We start from the raw sequence: 25,198 nt of genomic DNA on the forward strand, positions 1-25,198 counted from the left end.
GCATGAGTTGAATAACGCTGACTCCGCCAGATTAAATATTAGAGCCTAACACAAAGCGGAGCGGCGACGCACTGGCGCCTACAAACCTAACAGGGATACATCACGCATTGCGCAATGCGTGAAGTATCCCTGTTAGGTTTGTAGGCGCCAATGCGCGTTTCGCGCTGGCTGCCCGCTCGCCGCGCCGCAGCGTGCCAACTATTTCACTATGAAGCAACTATTTCACTACCCACAAAGGCTAATCCCGCGCTTTTTAGTCCCATATTGGATTGGATGGTAATCATTGGTTGAAAGTGACAGCGAACAATGCTGGTTTAATCTCTCTTCTTACAAAACTTCCCCTTTATGGTTTGCAAAGAAACATTCTTGTCGATCTAATTTATGTCTCACACCGATGAATCTTTAGAAGTATGAACTACAAATACGACGCTCTCTTCTGATTTCAGATTGGCCTTACAAGTTGTACAACGTAACTTGCGTAAATACCTCAAGCTCCGTATGTGGCCATGGTGGAGATTGTGGACCAAGGTCAGGCCTCTCCTTCACGTCGTCGATATCGACGCTGAACTCAAGGTAAACACATGCGCCTCCACAGCCAATCAAATATGCTCACCTTTTACGTACGCTTCTTGACTAGTTTCGTATTTTATTTTTTCAAATCTGATTCCAAGTATAAAAATGATCGTAGAGTCTTGAATGGTCAGTGAGGAGTTGAGAGAGATCCTCTGAATATTCAACATGGGGAATCCGCATGGAAACGGAAGTTCCTCTCTTGAATTTTCGGGGTTACGAAATACAGTACAAGTTATACGCAGTGCCGTGCAAGTCAATTTCGTCACCCTACGGCTAAAGTGTCACAAGCGCCATGTGACGTTAAAAATTTCCACCGCCATTTTATTTTTTTACAGAGAAGTCTTCGACGAAGCTGTCCGAAAATTTCACTGCATTTTTTCTGCGCTGCCGGTAAATTCAGTGAAATTTTCAAACAGATTCAATCTACATTTTTTCTGTAAAAAAAATAAAATGGCGGCGGAAACTTTGAAACGTCGCATGGATACCTGTGATACTTCGGCCGGAAGGTGACGATGTATTCTTTTAATATTTCTTTAATTTTTACATTATCAAATTCAGCAAAAATTTTCAATTTTCTACAGCTCTCACAAATTGAATTAATTTTTAGTCCCTCCGATCATTGTGCCTAGAAACCGGCATTATTTATTCAATTCTTGCGAATAATCAAGAGTAAGATGGATTCTTAAACTTCTTATTTCTCGGCTCCAAACGACGGACAATTTTTTTTTCGATTTCCTTAACTTCTCCCCCTTTACCCCGATTCAGATTAGGTTAGGTCCCCTCCCCCCCATTCATAACTGGACTACATTTTGCAATTGTGAACTATAAATTCTAGCCCGGTTTAAAAACAACGTATGTGCCATTAGTTTCCCTATGCACTAATGTGTTTTTTCAGATGAGACAGAATTTATAACACCAAATTGCAACATGCAGTCCAATTGGCTAATAGCATTCAATTAATGTCTTGGACTTAAATTTCATATGCTATGCATCCAACTCAACTAGATGCACTTTTCATAACTATCTCATCTTCTTCTTCATTATTTTGACACTTATCTGAGCCTGAGTATGTATTTTACCCGAGAAAGTGACTATATTCATCACCCAAACGATACCCTGGATCACTAAATTCACTATTCCCACTCTACTGTTTAAACTCCATCCCTCCCTCATCTCCAGATTCCAGAATTAGATGTATGCAGTGGCTATTCCAGCAAGTTGGCAACGCTGTAAGTACTCCATTTGAATCGATTGTTTTACACACATTTGAATGAAGGAAACGAGTTGCCAACTTGCAAGAATCGCCACTGGATGCATGCCATAATTGGGAGATGCAAGAGATCCGGATTTCGAGTTGGTTGCAGAGAGACTTTAACGCAGCGCAATGAAAAAACGACTGCCCGGAACTGGTGAATGTCGGGTGATGATCATGTCAATAAACATAATAAAATCACTTTATTAAACGCGTATAATCTCACTCAGTAACTAATTTTGCATTATGCCATTTTCATCTTTGATAAATCAACTATCGCGTGCTCTTCTGGACTTGGAAGTCAGACCCAAAGTCAGCTACTTTGGGGAAAGTAGTGGATTCGGAAGATTTCAAGAATTGTACATTTCATTCACGGAGTTTCCCCCCCCCCCCGCTTCCGCCATTAAAATTAGGATAATTATGATTATGATATCCTTGATAGCACCTTCACATATCGACATTCAGCAGCGCATTCCGCAGTTATTAAAACTCTGAATCACGCAAGAGTCGATATCTGTCTTCGCAAGAGTTATGAAAGTGGTTGTGTGCACTCAAAACCGGGCAGACATTTGAAGAAAAATAGTCGAGCCGATTTTTCTAGAAAGTTTGAAGAGACTTGTTCGGCTTTGAGCTACGGGATAAAATTTACGTAGGATCCACTTAACGTAACCATAGACTTGCGAAGCTGAGGCCGGACTGCTTCTTTCGGTTGGGCGCGAGGAATTGAAAAATTGCGGCATACTCGTCATTCGTCTTTCTTTTTTTGGTACAAAGCGGGAGGGGGGTGGGGGGCACGAAAGCAGTGAGTGAAAGGCCTTGAAAAAATGCGGCGCTCACCTACCTACCGCACGGGATTAAATTAGGTGCGTCCATATGTTTGTGCGAATCCACATGAATAAGTAGTCGGGAGTGCGGTGCATATTTTTCCGAGCGCATGCAGGGACCTATTTATAGCGGGCCCCGATATGTTTTCGGCATTCGGCGGTAGGGTAATTATTCATGTTGTGGGTGTTCCGCGATCGAGGCAAAAAAGGGAGGGAGGATTTCCCCGACCCCCTCCATCGTCCTTTGGGCGGGAGGGGGACGCGTTCCATCAAATTTCTCGCGGCTATTTATAAAGTCTCCAAAAATCGGGAATTCAAAATCGAACGACACTAATCTCTGTCAGCTCCCCTCCCCCGTCGCACCTCCCTGGCCACCACGCCCCCTTATCCAGCGCTGTCGCGTCGCACGGAGCCGAGAATGGAGTCAGTTGGTGTCGCAACTCGTGTGACGGTGTGTTGCGTGCAATAACACGCGCACTCGATCGTGCAATAACGTGCGCTTGCTCGTGCAATATCGTGCACCTCATCGTGCAATATGAGTGATTCTACTGAGAACCCGGATGTTGCTTTGCAGAAACTGGAGGACCGCGCTGAGAAGGCCGAGGAGAACTGGGCCCGAGAGGAGAAACTCAGGAAGGAGTTGGAAGCCCTCAACACGAAACTTCTCGACGAGAAGACTAACCTCCTGAAGAACTTGGAAGGTGAGAAGGGATCTCTCCAGAGCATCACCGAGCGTGCTGCCAAGCTCCAGGCCCAGAAGAGCGACTTGGAGTCTCAACTCGCTGTAAGTGTCTTCTCATTTTTCCTTTTTCTATTTCCTTCTTTCCATTCCCAATGCTTCATTTTTACTCGTTTCAGTGCTCATTTTAGAGCCGTTTAGTTGCAATTTTTGAACCTGAAAAGGTCCAACATTCCTCGATTCACGTAGGGTAGGGCAATCAAATTCTGCAGCATCGTCCACCCAGTCATATACCACACTTTTCCATGGAAAATATAATTTTAACGTTCAGAAAGTCATGGTAAGCACACCTAAAAATCTGAAAGCTTCTTTAAAAAAATGGACTGTGTTGGAAAAAATACTTTTCCATTTTTTTACCGTTTGAGGCCCGTAGCCCTTTCAACCAAACAAATAAAATAAAACATTTAAGACTCTTTTAAATTACGTCTGAGGGGGGTCAGTTTGAGAGGTATTGAACAGTCTATGTCTAACGCAGTAAAATTTTGAATTTATAAGATGATGAGGGTATCTGCTGTAATCTTTTCCAAGCTTTCCCTCAATATATTTTTCTAAGTCTCCTCATCTTATTCCGTGTGCTTTTCTTAAAATCCTTGTTAGTGATATGACGGGTTCTTTTTCTATCTATCAATTTATCATCAGGATTAGTTTTTGATATTTATAGGAAGCTCTATTAAATGTTATATGACATCTACCTTAACTCAACGAAGAGCTACCCTGAGTAAATTTTCAAAACCTGGTTTAAGTCTCCCATAAAGTTCTTATTAAATGTACTTATCTGGAGAAATCAGTAACAAGTTGTACATTCGAGCATCATGTACCTAGTTGAGTATAGAAATTTTATGAGCTTTCAGTTGAAAAATTGTCCCAGTTTCATGAGAAGTTCAGCAGAATGGTCGCATCTTGCATCTACGAAGTTGCAAACTTCATTCGTTGCTTTATCTTCAGAAAGAAGATTTGAAGATTGAAAATGACTTCAAAATTCCGGAGGGTTTTTCTTACGCGTCACCGAAAAATCGCCGTAGAAATGCGCATTTTTCACCTACAGAGCTCAATGAGGGCTTGCAAATTACAAATTTTTGTAAATCGTATTCCGGAATTTTCATTGGTGTTCTCAGAATGGGCTAACTCCTAGTTTTTTATAACAGGCTTTGTAAATGAGCTGATGAGAGCAGCAAGCAAGAAGAAAAGAGAGAGCCTCGTGCAGTCCGAGGCTACCGCACAAAGTGAGGAAATAAATGTGTCTAATAAAAATAATTTAGAGCGGTGCTGTCTCCGATTTATTACGTGAGGAAATAATATCAAACAGAAGAATTCTGGATAAACAGGTTGAAAGACCTTCCCTGCTCAAGCAGGGCTAATATTTTTTTAAATCATCTGTGCGGCTGCCAAGTCTCATGGCGCGCCATAAACGATATATTTATATATTAAAATATTGGCTGCAACTTGGCAAACACGCGAGGGTTGCCAACGCTCCAGCGCGGGGTATTTTTAGAGCTCTCTTTTTAGTTAGGATTGAGTTACAGGGTTTATAATTTCAAGCGGGATATCACCAAAACTTGACTTAAAAAGATATTTTTTCCCCTCCAACCCGACAGAGGTCAAGTTAAAACCATAATATACTGTTTGACGCAAGAGTATTTTAAAAAAGAGATATTATAATTATGTGGCTTTGATTGGTTTGATTTTCCATTGATTTGATGACGCTCATTCTATTATTTGCAATCAAGACCCTTTAATAGGGTTCTGAAGTGATCATTGAAATGGGCTCGTTGGATACCCCTTGAAAAATTATTTTCGGAGTCGCTATCTACTCGCGGATACATTATACTGTAACCACGGAAAAGAAGAAAAAGGCGGAATTCCTAGTAGCCAGAATACCGTGTAAAACACGAATCAAAGTACAAAAAATGCGCATAATATATATAGTATCCAAATATCATGTAAACTTGCTATATTATATTTATTTACTATAATATATTTTATCACGTATCAGAAATGCACGAAGATTCGTATTTAACACGCATTCAGATACCATATCTATACATGAACACTTATTTTTCTACATTCACCGCCAGACGACTCTCTATTCGTAAGATGTTATTATATCTTCTCGAATTAATAAAGCCTGATAAGTATGAATTTTGGTATTCAGGCGACACGTATCTGATACTAGTATTTTGGCCACTAGGGATCAGTAAATCATAAGTCTCGTCGCGCCGCAACACTCGAGCCATTTTCGGCGCGCGCGAGAAAATCTCCGGCGAATAAACGCACTCGCCTGGAGGTGTAATTTTACCAACTGTAAATAGACTATTTGCATAAAAAAGGATTAGTCACATACAGTGTAAAACCGGTTTTGCCAGATTTCCGTGCGACTCCGTGAGCTACGTGAAATGTGGGCGAATTTTACCGGACGATCTTGCAGATTAGTGTGGCGACGCGACGACCACTTCGTTCATTTAGTATTGGTTATTTGCCAACGAATTTAGTCATCCGGAAAAATGATCCCAGGTATTAGCACTAATCGCGGGTTATGGGAAATATAGCTGTAGACGTTGAGAATTTATCAAAATTAACGCTCCAAGCTGAGAAATCGGTTTCAAATCATAGCCTCCGTGGAACTTAGACAGAGAGGCATGTCTTGGTGAGGGGCTCATTGAACCCGTCTAACCGGGTGTATGGATTTGGACTCCCTACACCGTAAATAAAGTTCAAAAGTAATGAGAAAAAAAAACTATCTAAAACACAACTAATGAAAGAACCTGATCGTTCCAAGAACCTAAACGTTTTGGTGGTTTTTAATCGTGTTTTAGGTTTCATTGTCAGCCTTGTTACCCGCGGTCCTTGCTTTTGTACATCGATGGTGAAACTACCAGACTGCGTATCTCGTTTGCGGTGTTTAAAAATATCCGCTCCTATTTTAATTTTTTTGAAGGAGATCAAATCAATATCATTTCTTGAAATTTTCAGAGTTTTTTTCACACAGAGGAGCGAAAACACGGAAGTTTTCAAGAATTAACATTTGGTAGTTTTCCATTTAAAAAAGTATGGCAGGAAGTCTACACCATCGAAAACCGAGATACGTGGTCTGATAATTTTACCGTCGATAATTCTCGCTAAAGAGCGCATTGCCTCTCGTCCACTGCGGTTGTCAAAATTTAGACGACCTGCTCCAGAAGGTTAAACTTCTGGGTAACCAAGTCCCACTTCCAGGTAGCTTTGTTTAGACTCATTTACCTCCATCATTGCGAATAGCACTGGTGCCTGGACGAGAGACTTGGTAACCTAGACGTGTAATTTTCCGGATTATAAGTCATCTCAATTTTGACAACCACGGTGGGCGCAAGGCAAGGCACTTTTTTCACGAGATCCGGTTGTTGAAAAGACTTTTAATCTTACTTTACGTTTACTAAAATATTTGGTGTTCGAAGAATTCGGTAACGCAGCTGTCACTGGTAATTTATACGTGAGGTTGACGGAGGGTGGCCTAGTTCCTGTCGCTCGTGCCAAGTTAAATAATTAGTCAAGATTTCATAATGTGTTATTTTCTCAACCATCACGGCGGTTTCTCCAGCTGTTCTGTTTTCAAGAAAAGTGCCATCTCAGCCCCATTCTATCGATACAACGTTTAGAATCGGCCCCATGCTGGGTTTCGTTCGCTTTGCTTTTCGCACACGAAATAAAGATACTTATGTAGGTCAATTTTCCATAAGGCATGGATCACATTACAGAAACCTACATTCAATATTTTTGTTTTTTCTAAAAAAGAATTTCCTCATGCAAGTGATATAACAATTGAAAGAAAGCATAGAAAATGTGTGCTGTTAGCAACCTATTATGGTTGAACATGTTCGCATTCAATACAAGTGCAATTGATTTGTCAAGAAGTACTGAAAAATGAAAAATTACAAAAAAAAATTAATGTAATTTAATTCAATGCCCATAGCACACCAAAAGCACGCTCCTATCACGTTGATTTCGTTTTTCAATTGCTGATTTATTTAGACATGAGCGGAATCGCTTCGAGAAAGAATTTATTAAATGATCTCATCCCCCACTTTCATTTCACGTTTCATTCAAATTAAACCAAAAATTTAAAGAGGATGGTTAAAAGAAAATTGTAACCAACATACTGCCACTCATAGTAGGTACATGCTGTAATAGAAAATTAGCTACGGAGTCATGCACTTTCAAAAATCCCACTAAAATCTACTCAAAACAACATGTTTGATTAAAACATTATTTCATCGGGCGTATAATGTCTCAACTGAGGTGCCACGATTTTTTCCCACGCTGGACATGGTCTAATTATAAACTTGGTGACGCGAAAGTCCTTGTTCACGCTGTGCCCGAGTTAACGGAACAGGTGTGCACGTGCTAACAGATGACGCTCTTGAGAACGCTCCATTGGATAGATGTCTCGCCTAGTTGTCTTATGGACGTATTTCTGCCAACCGAACTATGTGCATCGAGACGTGAGCCTTGAAGCCCATAAGAATATATGCATAACAGGGCTCATATTGCACATAGTTCCGTTTGGCAGAGATACGTCTATATAGTGCAATGCAGGCATACAATTTATACAATTATATCTTACAATCCACTCATCTAAAAATAAACGAACTATTTCGAAAATTATACAAGTTTTCATCTTTGACGTGAAGAAAATTAAACGTGAACCCTCCTGTTCAAAAGTTCTATTCACAGAGGAAATGGATTGACTTAAAGTCACAGTAAGCTCTACAAACAAGACCTGGCCTTCGTATATACTTTTAAAGAAAATGAGTTTACGCTAGTTTTGAACCAAGACTGTATTATTTCCTCGGAAAAAGGGAAGAAGAAATACGTATGTTGATGCGTGAAGCACAGATAAAATGTTAAGAAGTCTGCAATTGAAATACAGGACGTCTGGACTCTTCTAAAAATTGGGTAAAATGAATTAAAGGTTTGAAAATTAATAATCAGCCGCACGAGAAACTTAAACGCCTTCACTCATTTGGATATGCAATATATACAGCCTCTGAGCCGGTATTGTTGCATCAAAGCTCTATGACTAACGTTGCGGCATGTACGCGAGTGATAGTAAATGGAGGTAGACAGATTTCAAAAATGAGTTCTGAAGGTGCAATCATGAAAAAAACGGAAAGATCTGGCGAATTCTTCGGCATTTTCATTCGAGGAATGAAATTTGATCACGACTGGCGTAATTCATTCCAAGTCATTTCCGCCATGATTCGTTTAGTGACGAGTGACAGCACTAATAATTTTAAATACCCACCATGCCGAATTCTCTGTGGTCAATTATAGCCAGGAATATGTGTACGTCATCAAAAAGTACAAAAATAAGTCGTCAATTTTTCAACCCACAAAGATAGAGGCGCGCAATTGCTCCCTCACCACGCACACGTCTGAAAAATATATCAGCAATGTTTTGCTGGCAATGAGAGTCCCAACACCCTCCGTTATTGAACTGAGTGAATGAAAAAAGGAAGGGAATGACAAATATTGCCGGAGGAGAAGAATAGTACCGAAAACAGAAAATATTCAGGGATACCTGATGAGAATAATATAGTTGGTTAGTTAGTATATGTTTAAGACATTCAGCGTCTCAGGCTATTAACGTCTTTACAGATAATCTTGAAAATGGGAGTATATACAAACATTTAGATTTTTAAATTAAGAGGGGTGAAGAGTTTTAGAATTTTTGTAGTATGTAAAGACAAAGTATCGATTGATACATATATACGATGTATCCAATGAATTGGAATATGAGCGGACTCGTTTTTTTAACATACCACACTGTCGGTAAGACACCCTCCCCCTTAAATATCATTCTCAACCAACACCTCTTCAACCTTGGAGGAAATTTCAGAAATAAAAGAGAGTTACTAGAGCTGCAATATAATTTCGGAGGAAGAAATTTTAATTTTAGTGCGGTGACTCACTGTTCTATGAATTGATGAGAAAACAGCTGGATGCACGAGTTACACATAATTGATGCGCAAGGGGTGCAAGACAAAGTAGAGGAGGTGGAACTAAATATTTACCTGCACTAAAAACGTTTGTTACGTATCTTTAGCGGATACGAGAAATTCGGATATCAGAAATAGATCGTCAGAACCCTGATCGTAACACATGGTGGTTTTTAATACAAATCCTTGCTCATTTTTGATGAGCATCGAACTCTCACCGATTCACATTTAATCTTGAGTTGACTCGCCGTACTTCAAGTAAAAATTACTCAGACCAGAAAAAAATGGATCTAAATATATTTAGTTCAAGAGGGTTTTCTCGTGATCTACTTTGTAACGAAAATCCGTTCAAAAATAACTTTCTTTCCCGTCCATGAATCCCCAACCATGAATTTTAGTAGAAACAAACCGGATACCCTTTGATTTTTCAGAAGAAGAATCAGAATCAATTTCAGGATGTAACATTGAGATACGAGAACTAGATTGTAATTTTATTTTGTGAAAGAAAGTTTAATAGATTGAGTTATTATCCTATTTTAGATTTTGAGTACTTTTTTGTGATTACTTATATGGATTGGGGCACAATTCCACTGGGAGGAGGGGGGGGGGCTTTAGAAAACAGTGAAAGAGAAAATATTCGGATACGTTGGGGAATACGACTTGGATTGAGGATGGAATCTAAGCCTGCCAAGTGGTACAAATCATGCGTTAGAGCTGAGCATAGCCGAATCGTGGCGGCACGGGCAGCGGATCGTTCCGGTGACTGAAGACGCGATGAAGAGCGAGGGACCAGATATATTTGAGGAAAATTCGAGTGGGGACAGCTTATTAGCGAACGAGACGAGACGGGGCTAACGAATAAATTGGATGAGATGCTTGTGGCTCCAGCTCCGGGTCGTTGACAGGCTGTTCAACGCTCCTTCATCTGGCTACAGATCCGACTTGCCAACCGTCGCCGACGTCGCACCCGATAACTTTCTCGCAAAATTCTGCCAAAGTTCAATAAAGAGTTGCCTTAGTCGCGTGGCGTGCTTTGTGATATCGATTGATCTGCCATTTAAACCTATGGAAAAGGATCGATTGACAGGGTGTTCGCGACGAACACCTTGATGATCGATTCTTTACAATGGCTTTAAATAGGGAAATATCGAGAATAGATCATTCACGCCTCGCCACTGAGTTGCCTCTCGTGGAAAGCGGATCAAAATCACGGTGAAAATCTATAATTCATCGAATTCACTCCTAACTTCGCGATTTGCCGTAGGAATGTGCGCCAAAAAAATTCGCATTTTTCAACTTTTCGCCTCAATATGTGTACCATGGCCTTAATTTAGCAAGCCGTAGCAAAGCCGTAATTTTCTACAGCTGAGACCTGTGGGTTGATCATTAAGACTGATAGATGATGCAATAAATAAAGTAGACAAAAGGGAGAATGGAACGATCCTCTTAATTAAAACGGGTGGTTTCTGTAAACAAACAGCGAAAATTATTGACAAAACTTTTGGGTTGCCGTTGCATGTCACTTAGGTACCCCTTCAGTCCCTTGAAACCACCCGCTTCAACCAATAGGATCCCTCCGTTATCTTTTTTTCTTCTCTTTCGATCGCTTTGACCATGTATTTCAATAATCAGCCCACAGTTTCACAGTTCTAAGCAAAATATCGACTGTCATTAGTCGTCTGAATGGTCAAATTCGCACAATTGCCACCCATAGGCCGTCAAGATTTCGCCCATTTCGTCGATCCCCTGGCGTGAGGGCTCAGGCTCACCTCAATTTCCACGTGAGACCTAATTTATAAATAAATCCATGCTTTGTGGGGCTCATGAAGATATTCAGATACGCCCTCACGTCAGAAAAGTGACGATTTATTCGCAGACTGGAGTCCCCGGCGAAAAAGAACTTTCCGCACTGGGCAGCTATTCATCAACGACATATTGCATTGCTGAGAGCCGCGAACTCGCAAAACCGGGACCGCCCCGACACAATATCACGACGGATAATTGCCAGTGTTGGCGCGGCACTCTATCAATTAGCGCATTGCAAACTCACATCAATTAATGGTAACAACGACCCGAAACAAGAGACACTTGGTCTGAGGAGCAAACCGCATTCAAGCCGTTCGAATAAGTTCATTCATGGCTTGGCAGGCGGCCATCGATATCGTCCACTTTCGTCGGATTAATTCTAAAAATGTTAGTCACCCCGCCCCCGAAGGAGGAGAGGCGCCGATCCCCCCCCCCCTCCCCACGTGGGCCCTCCTAGCGGGCCACGCGTAATCAAACTGAATTGGGTCTGATCGGAAAACAAAGCTACGGTCTCGGATTCTGGAGAACTCGGCGCTTTATAAATAGAAAGCCGAATAATGCATGTGGTTCTGGGGATGTGGGGGTGGATTGTTGAAGTGTGCAACCTTCCCCCTTTTGACTCTTAGATGCCGAGGAAGGCGCCCCTTTCTCGAAGCCCCAAGTTGAGTTAAATTGATTCTATTCAAATACATTGATTTTGAAATAGTTATTGAAGTATTATCAATGTTGTTGAGAGTGAGGAATACTGTTTTTGAAATTTTCACCTTTTCGGTGACATACGGGCACTTTCTCACCCCCTCCTCATCCGTCACATTTAACTCCCTCCGAAAAGATAGTGGGGTCAATTTAACCTGGTTTGGGATTTGTAGGGGTAGCCGTCAAAAAAACGAAAAAAAAATCCTGACACGACATAATTCTTGCCAAAGTACCAATCTCTAGATGCGCCCCCTGTAGGTCGTTTGAGAGGTCTCTTACTTGTTTGTACTCTCTTTTTGAAAATGATTCCTAATTTGGACACACCATAACATATTTTGAGTAAATTTAGCTTTAACTTTCCTCAGATTTAAAAATAAGAGACATCTCAACACACATCGATCTGGAAGTGGAGATTTCACAATAATCAAATGCTTATGTAGCCCTTGAAAACCGTTACAAATAAGACAAACGGAACCGACACAACAATGAAATAGAGCAAGGAAAAGGACGCACGTTATGACGGCGCAGAGATACAACTATTCGTACTCGATGGATGTCCGTATTGTATCTGCAAAATTTAAGGCGCGATGGCGTGAGTCGTGAACTCTCAATGCTCCGCTGCATACTGCCAGCAAGGTGTCGCTCAGATTCGGGAGAAATGTTTTAAAAAAAAGTGCCGAATGCGTTTCTCCCATCTTCCAGAGCTTTCATTTCGTAGCATCTGAGGGAAGACGATCGTCTCAAAATAATTTTCCAGGCTTAAACAACTTGACAAATCATAGTACAACAAAAACTTAAAATTCACTGCCGACCGAATGTTACTGATTTTTCCAGATGCTTACCCAATTTGCTAGAGAAACAATCTTGTGTAATCAAAGCTTCCTTTTTACGCTGAATACAATATTTTGACCATTTTTAATTTCACGAAATTAATGATTTCAGGACACACAAGAAAGGTTACAACAGGAAGAAGATGCCAGGAACCAACTCTTCCAACAGAAAAAGAAGTTGGAGCAAGAACTGTCTGGTCTCAAGAAGGATGTTGAGGACTTGGAATTGGCAGTACAAAAGGTGAGTTGTTTAAATGCTGTTATTTTGAGATGAGAGAAATTAGTTATGATGATTTAGTTCATTTATTTACATATGCACGTCCCTTCTGTGTGTAGCGCTCTGCGACACTCTTTTCTTCCTACCCTTTCTATTTCTCCATATTTTTCTGGGCCCCAAGGTATAGATATTTTTTTCTCATGCAGTTTTCCTCCCTCATCTCGATCTCCATTCGAGTAACTACTCGATGGAGTCTTACTTGACCCTGTTTATATATGAGTTTATCCTTCATGCATCCTGATTTTTTCCTGAAATTTTTACTTCCACCCCAATAATCAATGAGAAATGGTCATGGGAAACTACCAAGCAGTTTGAATGAAACTTCAGAAACAAGAAAATTAGATCCCATTGAGCACACAATTATATTAATTGAAGTAAACTTTGGTTGAAAGTAACATACCATCACATATCGGTCATTCCTGAACATTGGCGAGGCGTGAATGATCGGTTATCCATACTTTCCCATTTGAGGCTATGGTACAGAATCGATCATTGAGGTGTTCGTTTCGGACACCCTTTTAATCGATCCTTTTCCATGGATTTAAACGGCAGATTGATCGATAAATCGTAAAGTATGCCACGCCACTGACTCATAATTGCTTTTTATATTCCGCGAGATCAGAAAATCATAAAATTGTTTTATACATTTTGAGATCACTTACTTGACCTAATCACCCGATCTTGCATGGTTGCAGTTTTTATTTCCGAAACAATATACTTCAATTAGACCTCGGGCTCTCACTTGGCGAAGATTTACTGTTGAAGCATACTTGATCGTTTTGTCTGTTTTACTCTGTTTAGTCTGACCAAGACAAGGCCACCAAGGACCACCAGATCAGAAACTTGAACGACGAAATCGCCCACCAGGACGAGCTCATCAACAAGTTGAACAAGGAGAAGAAACTCCAAGCTGAGACCACTCAGAAGACCGCCGAAGAATTGCAGGCCGCTGAAGACAAGGTCAACCACCTTACAAAGGTCAAGGTCAAGCTTGAGCAGACCCTTGATGAATTAGAGGACTCACTGGAACGCGAAAAGAAACTGAGGTGCGTAACTCTATTCTTCATTTTCTCATGATACAGCAAACATATAAAACGATCTTGGAGAACTTGAGACAAGAAGAGGTAAACGTAGAGTCTTTTATTCGTAGACTCCATCGAATAAAGCTTCAGCTGCAAAATTTTTGTGCAAAACAGTCAAAGCGATACTGATAAAATATCAACTCACGATGGGGAAAGACTGCAAAAAAATAATAAATAATAGAGAATTTGCAGGTGTCTGAAATTGTTGTGAATCTCATCTTTAAAATGATACTAGTAGGAAAACTGAGTACGAAGATATCCTTGGTTTCTAAATTGAACGATTATCGGAGGAAATATGACAAAATAACCTAATCTGCTAAAATACATGTGTTTAAATGGAAAATGCCGCTAGATGACGTCATGAGGCGGCACATTTTCTCACTTTTAAATCTATTTTCCTCCTATTTCCCATGTCAGAAAAAAATTATGAAAAATTCTGCGAACTCAGCTCATTAAGCATTTTCAGACGAAGCAATAAAATTTTTGTGTACAAATTCTCCGTTATTAATAAAAAATAAAACAAATCGGGGCGTTGCGAAATAATAGCAATGCCATTTCCAACGTGGAAAAAAAGCAAAAAATGATTGTCCTGATAAAACTGAAAAAGATCCTACTCAAGTCGTCGTTTCTCTCTCGCAAAAACGTAACTACATTCCAATGTCACCAAATTTCCCCTCTTAAATTGAATTCTGATCAAAAAAATCTTGGGCATTTCCAACTAAAAATTTCACTGAATTTTCTGAACTCATGCAAAAATCAGAAAATTTCGTACAAATATTGCCCAAGTACAATATTGTAAAAAATAAAATTGTTTAAGCTAATTTTGTAACCTCGGAATGAAGTTACGTTCCTTTGTCCGAGAGACGACGAACTGTACTTGATCTTGAAACAGTTTAAATTAGAAATCTCTTAGTTACCCCCTCAGGCTTGATTTTGAAAATGATATTGAAACCTCAGGACTGGCATTAACTAATATTGGAGTAAATTTGTCTCTTGATGATATAAGGCAGTTCTTTAAAATACGTGAGCTACGTAACTTATCCTTTGATTGCATACTGTTCCAGAGGAGACGTTGAAAAGGCTAAGAGGAAGGTTGAAGGAGACTTGAAACTGACCCAGGAAGCCGTCGCTGACTTAGAAAGGAACAAGAAGGAATTGGAACAGACCATCCAGCGCAAGGACAAGGAAATCGCCTCCCTCACCGCCAAATTGGAAGATGAACAATCACTCGTCGGAAAGCAACAGAAACAGATCAAGGAACTCCAGGTGCGTTCATTCATAAGCTCAAACTTCACGACTCTTTGAAATACTTGAAAGAATTTTTCAACAATTTTTTCAAATATTAATTTTGGCAATGGTAATAAAATATATGCGGGGTAACGAGAAATACAGCAGTTCATAGGCTGACATGCTCTTCTTGGTAGAGCAATTCTCTTGAGCCAGGTTCGAACCTAAGAATACAACTATATTAACTTGGGTGTGTTGCACAGTATCACACGCATTTGAAGGCGTTTTATATTGGTCCAACCGTGACTTGTGGAGAGGAGTCTTGATGTGTTGACTTCGAGTGCTGTTTGCGTAGCATTCGTCGAATTCTAAATGGACTACATTTTGCAATTAAGAACTATAATTTCTGGCTCTGTTTAGAAACAACGTATGTACCATCAGTCTCCTTATGCACATACGTGTTTTTACAGATAAACCAGAAAATATAGTTCCGAATTGCAAAACGTAGTCCAAATGAAGAATAATTTCATTTGTCGATCGTGAAACTACCAAGCCACGTATCTCAATTTGCGATATTGTAGACTTCCTGTTATACTTGCTTTTTTAAATACTTCCGTGGCTTTTCTTTGCTATTCGAGGCGAATTCCGAGATAACTTTAAGAGGTGATGTCGATTTGTTTTTCCTTCACAAAAAATAAAATGGGAGCGTAGAGTTTTAAACATTGTAAATGGGTTACGTGGTTTGATAGTTTCACCGTCGATATACTGGTGTTACGAAGATTTTAAAATGACATCACGAGTTCAAATGGGAGGCCCTGAGGATGAGGCGCATAAGTGCAGTTTAATTACTATTCCGAGAAATACGTGTTTGAGGATTCGAAATTACACGGATTCTTTTGGGGATAAGAAAGTTCAAACTGACTTTTTGATGCTTGAAAATTGGAATTTGGGAGCGAATTTTTCACAGAATATGCATTTAGTTCAAATCATTAATACCTCAATTTTTCAAAACCTGCACTTATGCGCCTTGTCTTCCAAGGCCCTCAAATATAGAATTCAGTTTTACTTGAAACACATTTTAATTGGACTGAGTTAAGCAGAAAGGAACCAACCCGCATTTTGGAAAAAATTGAGTTATGAGTGGTTTTGAACTTAACCACTGCTCCACTATCTATCGCCAAAAATTCAAAATTTTTGTTGGAGCAAATTTTGCAAAAATTGAACTTGAAGTTTAACTTTTATATCGAGTCTTATGCAGGAGCTAAACTTTAAGTCTCTTTTTCTCGGCTCGATCCCGGTGTGGCTCGGCTCTTTTCTGTTTAACTCCGTCCAATTCGGACCTAGAGTTGATGAATTTCTTTGTATTGGCAGGCCCGCATTGAAGAGCTAGAAGAAGAAGTCGAAGCCGAACGCCAAGCCCGCGCCAAGGCCGAGAAGCAGCGTGCCGACCTAGCCCGAGAACTGGAGGAACTCGGCGAGCGACTTGAGGAAGCCGGTGGCGCCACCTCAGCTCAGATCGAGCTCAACAAGAAGCGAGAGGCTGAGATGAGCAAGCTCCGTCGGGACCTCGAGGAGGCCAACATCCAGCACGAGTCCACCCTCGCCAACCTCCGCAAGAAGCACAACGATGCCGTCGGCGAGATGGGCGAACAGATCGACCAACTCAACAAGCTCAAGACCAAGTAAGCACCCTCCTTCTTTTTCATCCGGAACCCCAGCTCACATTCCGCCATGCTAAAGGGCCAGATACATCTGCGCGCTACACGCGCGTCTTGACCCGAAAAGTAGGATCCGATCCTTCTTTGAGCGAGTTACGAGTGGCGAGTTGCGACCTGATTGGCTACGAAGATTGCCGAACACGGCCGAAGGCCTACTCACCGCTCAAGACGCGCGTCTGGCTCACAGGTGTATCTGCCCTTTGAGGAAGAACGCCGTATGAATATTCGAGAGTTGTCAAATTTCCTTCGATGAAAGGTTTATTTTTTAGGAAAATGGTCAATATTTTTCCTTTAAATTTTCAGAATCTGTAGGTAAAACTGCGAACTGAATTATCTGAAAAATTGGGAGGAAAGTATTCATCAATTTACCAGGAAATTAGCGTTTTATCAAAGGATATTTGGCAACGCCTGAAGGTTCATACGGCGTTTTTCCTTAGCACGGCAGCGTTGCTCCGTAAGCACACCAAGTTTAAGTTTTGAGTTTTGAAGGCTCGCATATTGCATCTATTATTATACTTTATCCACTAGAGATATACCATGTAGACGCGGGTAAAAAATTCTTCATTACATGTCCAGATGCATTTCGGCCCCAGGGCCTAGGGGCATTCTGTATTGGCCATTTTGTGCCTGGAACATTTAAAATAGGACATTTTCACCGAGCAAAATTCGACCAGTTTGACAGCTGATAGCGTTCAGGTCGAGAGAACCAACTTTCAGGACATAAAAGGGGTCGGTTGTTGAGAGCAATGAGTAGCAGCCCCGAACTGGTCAGTCACCCCGCTCTAGAGAGAAAATTATTCTTATAGGCTAAAAAAAACATCAACTCTGACTAACGATATTTCTTGTGGAGAATTACTCTGTTAATCAACCGACTGGCAGACCCTTTTGTTTCTCAAAAAACTTGGTTCATTTTTGCTGGATGCAGCCTAGTATTGCTATTGAGATTGACAGCTGAAATTTGATACCTGTCCTGAAAAAGGATTAGTCGCACTTCCTCACGTAGATCTCGTTGTAATACAACAATAAAGCTTTGGAACCAAGAAGTGACCGACGAAATCTTTAACGTAGGAATTAATCTAGTAGCCGATAAGCCTATGAGAATGATGCGGTGTCAGACTTTAATATAGTGATCTTTTCGCTTTTATTTATGACCTAGACGCCTTTTCTCATTTGGTAAATTGCAAATGCAGAAAGTTCTCTTAAAAAATTAGCTCCTTAATGACGACTGTTCATTGTATATTTTCATAATGATATAGAATGACTGGATTTTTTTAGGAGAGCAAAGAGTCCGTATTATTCATTCCCTGTCAATTTTATACATTCACTCAACAAAAAAACCAGTAAAAATGAGGAAATGAATTATCCGAATTCTTTTGGTACTGTACTTCTTTCGCCCCCTTTCGTTTAAAATTGGTCACACTGTGTGCTCCCCAATGCAGTTGCTTCACGCTCAAACCCTCACAGCTAAGAGATTTGCCTAAGAATAGTTAAAACTCTGCCTTAATCTAGCGTTAAGTATTTCATTTTGGAGTAGGAACCTCGTCTAAAAAAATTATTAGAAGAACTTGGTGTGTACCCCTGGCCGTTACGCTGCTCAACCTGCAAAGGACGCTTCCTAGGTCATATTTTAAAAATGTGAGGAGAGCAAGTTTATTTAGAGGTTAATACCTGCCTCCCGATTGCAGTAATGATCATGGAAAAAAACCGACTAGATGTCTCGAACAAACCGTGACGAAGTATGGAAATTTACATTATTAAAATAAAAATATTTACAATTCCATCACTTACTACTAAAACAAAACGTGGGTTATATTTGAAAGAAAAAAAACCCTAAAGAAATTGGGCTCATCTAGATGTTATGATCTGCATGTGAATATTCACAAAAATCATGGAATTGGAATTAATAAATCTCTAGCACGAGCAATGACAAAAATGAAAATTCAGGGAGTCAGAGTGCTTATATACATATATATGAAATAATGATGAGTAAGCAAGACATCGGTTAGCTGTTTTGACACTCCTATTCTATCTATTTGCAATGTATTATAATAATATCTTGATTCCCTCGAAAAAATAGCTTTCAAGATCTTCGGTCATTTGTTTTCATTTTAACCCAGCCACAAAAAAATTATCAATTTCAAAAAATTTCCCCTCCCACTTCTCACATTTCCAATTAAATCACCAGCTTGAAAATAATAAAAAGACCGTGACAATAATTCTCCTGGTGAATTTTGGAATCTTCTGACTTTTCAATATTCAATTTTGTAACCTCTAGGATTCGACTGTTCCTCGAATGTTGCCGATAAATTAGTTTTTTTAGAATTCCAGACTTCTCTCGAATATTATCAAGAACTTAAAAAAATACTAGCACGGACAAGGTTTCCATCACAATTTTTTAACTTAACTTTTGGCGGTTGTTTGAAGGGGAGCACTGCATTTTCGATGAGAGACGAGGTTTCTACTGCAAATATTGCATTACGAAACGAATCGCTCCGCTTGAATCTAGAGTTTGCGAGGTACCTCGAGCTTTGATTGACCTAGTGAGCTTCCAATGTACTTTCAAGTTTTTAATCAACTGTGCTACTTTAGGGCCGAGCATGAGCGCTCCCACGTCGTGAATGAGCTGAATAACACCAGAGCCGCCGTAGACCAAGTTACCCGGGAGAAGGTACCCGCACCCCTCACTTCACCCCTGTGCAGCATGCCTTCCTTTCGACCCCCTTCGATCTAATTCATAATCGATCGTATATTAATTAATTCGATTAATCTGAGCGTTATCATGCGCATGCTAGTCGTCCTACGTCTACTACGTCAGTCAACCTACCGTTTTTAAAGTTTTCCCCCACGCCGCAACACTACTCAGTACTGAGAGTTGCTCTAATTGTTGCACCCTCTCCGTTAAGCCTTGACCCTTCCTTCAAGATACAAATTTTAGCTTTTGATTCGCCACATAAAGATGTTTCAACTCTTTAGCGGGAAAGAGGAGAGCTGCTACGCTACTGATTGGGTTTTTTAATTATGCAAATATTCTGTCTCCTCAGTCAGGCTAGGAAGTATCTTTTCACGATGAAGGCGTTTCTCATGCGTCGTTGCTCTTCATCAACGGCATCCGGGTCCGGTTGAAACTTAGCTCTCTGCAATACTACCAAAAAACTTAGTTCCAAGGCCAAGCTGTTTAGCTGAGAAAAACAAGGAGGCTATTATATAAAGTATAATTTTCAACCTTCAAACTGAACAGCTTGTTACTGATCTAAACTATTTCCTTCTGGATAAAAAAAAAAAGAAAAAAAAGAGAGAGAAAAAAAATGGGTTCAAATAGGCTAGACCTAAAAATATCTTGCTATCCTTTATGGTCTTTTCATTTTCTACCTAACACATAAATATCGACTGATTTAGGCGCCAAGGCATGTCAATAGATATCTACTTCCGATATAACTGGTACGGTATATCTAACTGCTATATGCTAAATATTTAGTTGTAACAACGGAAAGGTTTAGATAGGATAATTGAATGTAGTATCACTCGTATTATACGAAATACGTTACATTGTTAACTTTGTTCCACACACGAGCCAGCATCGGGTAAAAACATTATTTTTTAGCTAAAATTTAATGTCTTGCTCTGTTGACAAATCTGTTCCCTACATCACACTTTTCAATGGTGATAGATTACCAATATTTACGTTGTTCTTCACGTGTTTTGGTGTATGAAGGGATAATTGGTTTTGTTAGTTAGAGTTAATTTTTCTCCACCTAACCTTAGAAAAAATTTGGCTAGGAATATATGAGCAGGTTTTTAAGCCAAACTGTGGAATAATTTTGCTCCTACCTCTTGCTCAACAATTGTCTCTGCAGTTGTCATTTAAATTGTAATCTAAAAAGAATGAAAGCAAAATTGATTCATTTCTAAAGTTCTGACAATTGCAATAGTCGATACCAACCCAGGGTTGTAGTAACTTTATCAATTCAGATGAATATATTAGCTAAAAACTGAGGTCAAAACATTTTCGGATAGAGTTACGCTAAAGTTATACTTACAAGGGTCAAGGCGCACTAAAGTCATAGCATGCAAAACTCTTACCATTCCACCCCTCCCATTCTTGAACTATCGTTTTGGAGTTGAAGTACCTATACCGAGTTTTTCTTTGTCGATGTATTTTCTCTTGAACCGTTGTGTATACTGGTGTTTCCACTGATGTCTCTTGTTTTTCCTTTGTATTTGTTCCCTCAGTCTCATGCCTAAGTTTTTGAAATTTACAATAGAGTTATAGTAAAGAGTATAAGATGAAGAAAAATTCGAAATCAAAATTCTTGAGTTAATTAATCGATAAAAAATTTGAAGAAAAAATGAACTGAGGGAGCATTTGTTGATTTTTGTTGTGGACATGAATAATCAATACTAAGCACTGACTTTTGTGGTTTCAACGCAGAGCTGAAAAGGATAAATGCCAATACCTTTGCGAATTAAATGACACCCGAGCCAGTTTAGACCATGTCACAAATGAAAAGGTTTGTTATAATTGTAGTGAGCGCCGCAAAATCATAATAGCTTCGAAGCTTCGTTTGGCAAAACTGTTTTCCGCCTAGTTCATTCAGATTCATTCACGCCATGAAATTAAATTTCTAAACAGCCTATCGATTTCCCCATATGATTGTGCTTTTACGCACTGGTTTAGAAAAGAAAGTCAACCTAAATTCCAATTTTCAGATCAAGAAGAATTGTATCTACTTATTGTGGTTTGTTTTTCATTTCCCTCTAATTTTTAACGCAACAAAGACCCTCCCAGCTTTAAATTGAATATCATACTTTCCTCGGAGCTTAGTTTGCCCTATTTGTTTTTAGCTTAATTTATTCAAATTGATGTATGATTGACGGTCAATGTTCGAGGACAGCGCCCAGTGTCTTCATGAGAAAAAACTGCTTTTTAGAAGTGCAAAAAAGACATTTAAGTTTTTTTCAAGGCTTTGATTGCAAAGATTTAGGAATGCGCACTTTGTTTTATACGACTTAGGTTTTTCCCCCATACTCTCAATTGATCGCAAAATAATAGTTTTCCCTCAAAATAACGCTTCTTCCAGATGCTTTACCATCAAAATTAACGTTTACCCATTCGATACAAATGTTTTTCGTTTTGTGGTCCAATCATAATTTGATCAAATTATTTATTTATAAACAATTTTTATCTTTGATCACTTGCCGTACAATTCCAATGATAGCTTCTTCCATATACCTCCACGAATGTCCCCTTTTCCAAAAAGTTCATTCAAGCCGCGAGAATAATTCCCATCATCACGATTTCATCCTCTGGCTTTAAAAAGAATGGCTTCAAAAATCTAGATGTGGATGTAATTAACTCATTACACACGAGAAACTGACAGATTTTACATGGGGAAACAGCTTACGTAAAGGTGCGCGTATGAGAATAAGAGGTAAGTTAGTGATAAGGGTGTGAAATTAAGGCACCTCCAAGACATCATGCCTCTTACAATCTTTTGAAGACACGGATTGCCATTATTCAGCTACATTTTGCAATCAGGAACTAATATTTATGACTCATTGTAAAAGCGACGTGTATTCTATTAATTGCCTCGTCCAGACAAGGGTCTTAATGGCTGACCCAGAAATTATAGTTCCTAATTACAAAATGAAGTCCTCTAATTCAATTTTAATGAAACAGTGGTCCTACTCAAACTTATTCCAAAAATTTAGGATTCCCAAATTAATGAGTTCCCAAAAAAAAATTTCACCCTTTCTCCCTAAGGAGCTTACTAAAAAATGTCCATCAACTTCCTCCTTTAAAAAGCTACATTCATGGGTGAAATTAACCGCCTATGAAAATTAGGGGGCACGTGCATTTTTGCCTCTGAGTCCGACAATTATAAGCGTCGCTATGACAGTAGAAGAAATAGGGGCCTCACGAAGGTTTAATCCAACCGGATATGTGAAAGTTGAAAGTTTAAGTTTTTATGGTTTTCAACGCAATTAATAATTTTCGAACGGTTTTGTAAAAGCTTAACGACAAGTTACATTTCTTCCTACGGGTGCGAGCGGAGAAAGTGTTACAGAACGACTGGGCTACATTTTTCAAGAAGGCACTATTATTTCTGGCTCATTTTAGGAACAACATTTGTGTCACCAGTTTTCCTACGTAGATTGTCAAATTGAATTGAATTTAATTGATTGTTCTTGAATTTGATGGATGAGCCAGGAATTGTAGTGTCTAATTGTGAAACGTCGTTCAACTAGGAGAGTGACTGGAAAGAGAGGGATTATCGAATCAGACTATTAGTCGACATCAATCATGCGTATACACAAAATTCGGGTTGCCCTTCAAATTTTGCCAAACGAGATCGTATAACGCTCGCAGAATAGTCACCGACAGTCCATCCGATGTGTCCGCATTTTAGTTAAGGAAGAATATGACACATTTTAAGTAGTACGTACATTATCGAGAATGAGAGAGGAGACTACGTAAGCTCTCACCTCTTTCAGCAAAAAAATATGTTCTGTTTGTGCATTTTACCAATGTTTGCAAGATTGTGTTGCCTCTTTTAACAACCTAAATCAGTGTCCGTTGTTGTAATATTCCTTGTGATGTGTGCTGTGTGTTCATTATTTGACTGTTTAATGTTAAAATGACTCAACAATGTAAATTATGGAGGTTTCAAAGATGCCTCCCAGAGACACTTTGTTTAATTCATCTTTAAGTTTAAGACAGGATAAAGAGCCTCGGGAAATAAACATTTGGAGAGACCACCCTTATCAATATTTTACATTGAAGATCTGATGATAATTTTTCTGACAAGAAAAGTTACATAAAAAAATTAAAATGAATACTCTGGCTAAAATAATATTTTCGCCAACTCTGTGTTTAATAAAGTGTTGGAACAAAATATTGATCGGAAGAAGAAAAATATGAGTGAAAATTGGACTACATATTGCAACTAGCAACTACGATTTCTGGCTCATCTTTAAAAACACCTAAGAGCACGGTGAAAATAATGGTGCATCCGTTACCTCTAAACTGAGCCATAAATTATAGTTCCTAATCGCAAATAGTGGTAAATTTGTGCACCAACTTTCAACTTAAAAACTTGATTAAAATTATTGGTTGATATATTTGGTCATCTTTTCCATGTACAATTTCAGAAATGGAGAATGTTCCTTTGAGATTAAAATTAATTTTTCTTAAAAGAATACTTTGAAATGAAATGGAGACACCTAACGTCAATGATGACTTCATAGTTCCATTTTGCTGACTGGCTATTTTTCATAAAGTTTCATAAAGTTTAAAATGCTTCAAAATTTTACGCTGACAAGCAAAATGTAATAAATTATTGAAGAAAATAGTAACAATTCAATTACTGGTGGGGTTTTTACTCAATGCAATGGTATTGAAGGTTTTCATGCATGATGTACCGAATGTTAAAACAACTCAGCCGATACTAAACTTGATGGCACCAAAAAAATGAAAAATATACACAAACCTTGAAAAAGGGAGGAGGAAAAAAACTTTTAAAGCTTTAGTTCCGGTCGAGCTGTGTGGTGGTAACAGCTCGGGGCAGGAACTCTCCTGAGCGTTAAGTCTAACAAACCGCGCTTTTTGACAGGCCGCCATCGAGAAAGTTGCCAAGCAGCTCCAACACCAACTGAACGAAGTACAAAGCAAATTGGACGAGACGAACAGGACATTGAACGACTTCGATGCCGCCAAGAAGAAGTTGTCCATTGAAAACTCAGACCTCCTCAGACAGCTGGAGGAAGCCGAATCCCAAGTCTCGCAACTCAGCAAGATCAAGATGTCGCTCACCACTCAGCTCGAAGACACCAAGAGGCTCGCTGATGAAGAATCCAGGGTAAGATCACTGCGTTGTTGTTCAGCGGCGGATCCACCAATTTGGCAACACCAGATTTCCTCCATTTTTAAACCTATAATGTTAAATACTCGATTCTTGTCAGAGCACCTGACCCCTACTAGAATCGATATACTTCAATAGGTTTAAATGAGGGAAAAACAATGTTGCCAATTTGCTGAGCCCGCTAATGATGTTGTTCGTAAAGCTGTAGATAGTGTTGTAAGGGAGATGGGAATTTATTTCTTCCTTATTTCTTATTTCTTTCTTCTTCTTTATCGATTTCTTATTTCTAAAAACTTCGTAACTCCCAAATTTTGAAGGAACTAGATGTCGGCATCCATTGAGA

The 25,198-nt window shown here is 39.4% G+C and overlaps 1 protein-coding gene across 50 annotated transcripts in view; it reads left to right on the forward strand.

Annotated features, from left to right (window-relative positions):
- Mhc (myosin heavy chain) overlaps positions 1-25,198 on the forward strand; it is a 106,292-nt gene that overhangs the window by 69,177 nt on the left and 11,917 nt on the right. For 28 of the 50 annotated variants that reach the window (XM_072303202.1, XM_072303241.1, XM_019062649.2 and 25 more), the window contains exons 22-29: positions 447-573; positions 3,224-3,433; positions 12,805-12,933; positions 13,771-14,015; positions 15,116-15,317; positions 16,650-16,960; positions 19,586-19,664; positions 24,607-24,852. In XM_072303202.1, coding sequence (XP_072159303.1) covers positions 447-573; positions 3,224-3,433; positions 12,805-12,933; positions 13,771-14,015; positions 15,116-15,317; positions 16,650-16,960; positions 19,586-19,664; positions 24,607-24,852 — 1,549 coding nt within the window. Of the gene's footprint in view, positions 1-446; positions 574-3,223; positions 3,434-12,804; positions 12,934-13,770; positions 14,016-15,115; positions 15,318-16,649; positions 16,961-19,585; positions 19,665-21,425; positions 21,505-24,606; positions 24,853-25,198 lie in introns of all 50 variants that reach the window. The other 22 variants (XM_019062651.2, XM_019062653.2, XM_072303355.1 and 19 more) reach the window with 1 other exon arrangement.

This window comes from Bemisia tabaci, chromosome 1, assembly GCF_918797505.1.
Source record: "Bemisia tabaci chromosome 1, PGI_BMITA_v3".
NCBI classification, from domain to species: Eukaryota; Metazoa; Arthropoda; class Insecta; order Hemiptera; family Aleyrodidae; genus Bemisia; species Bemisia tabaci.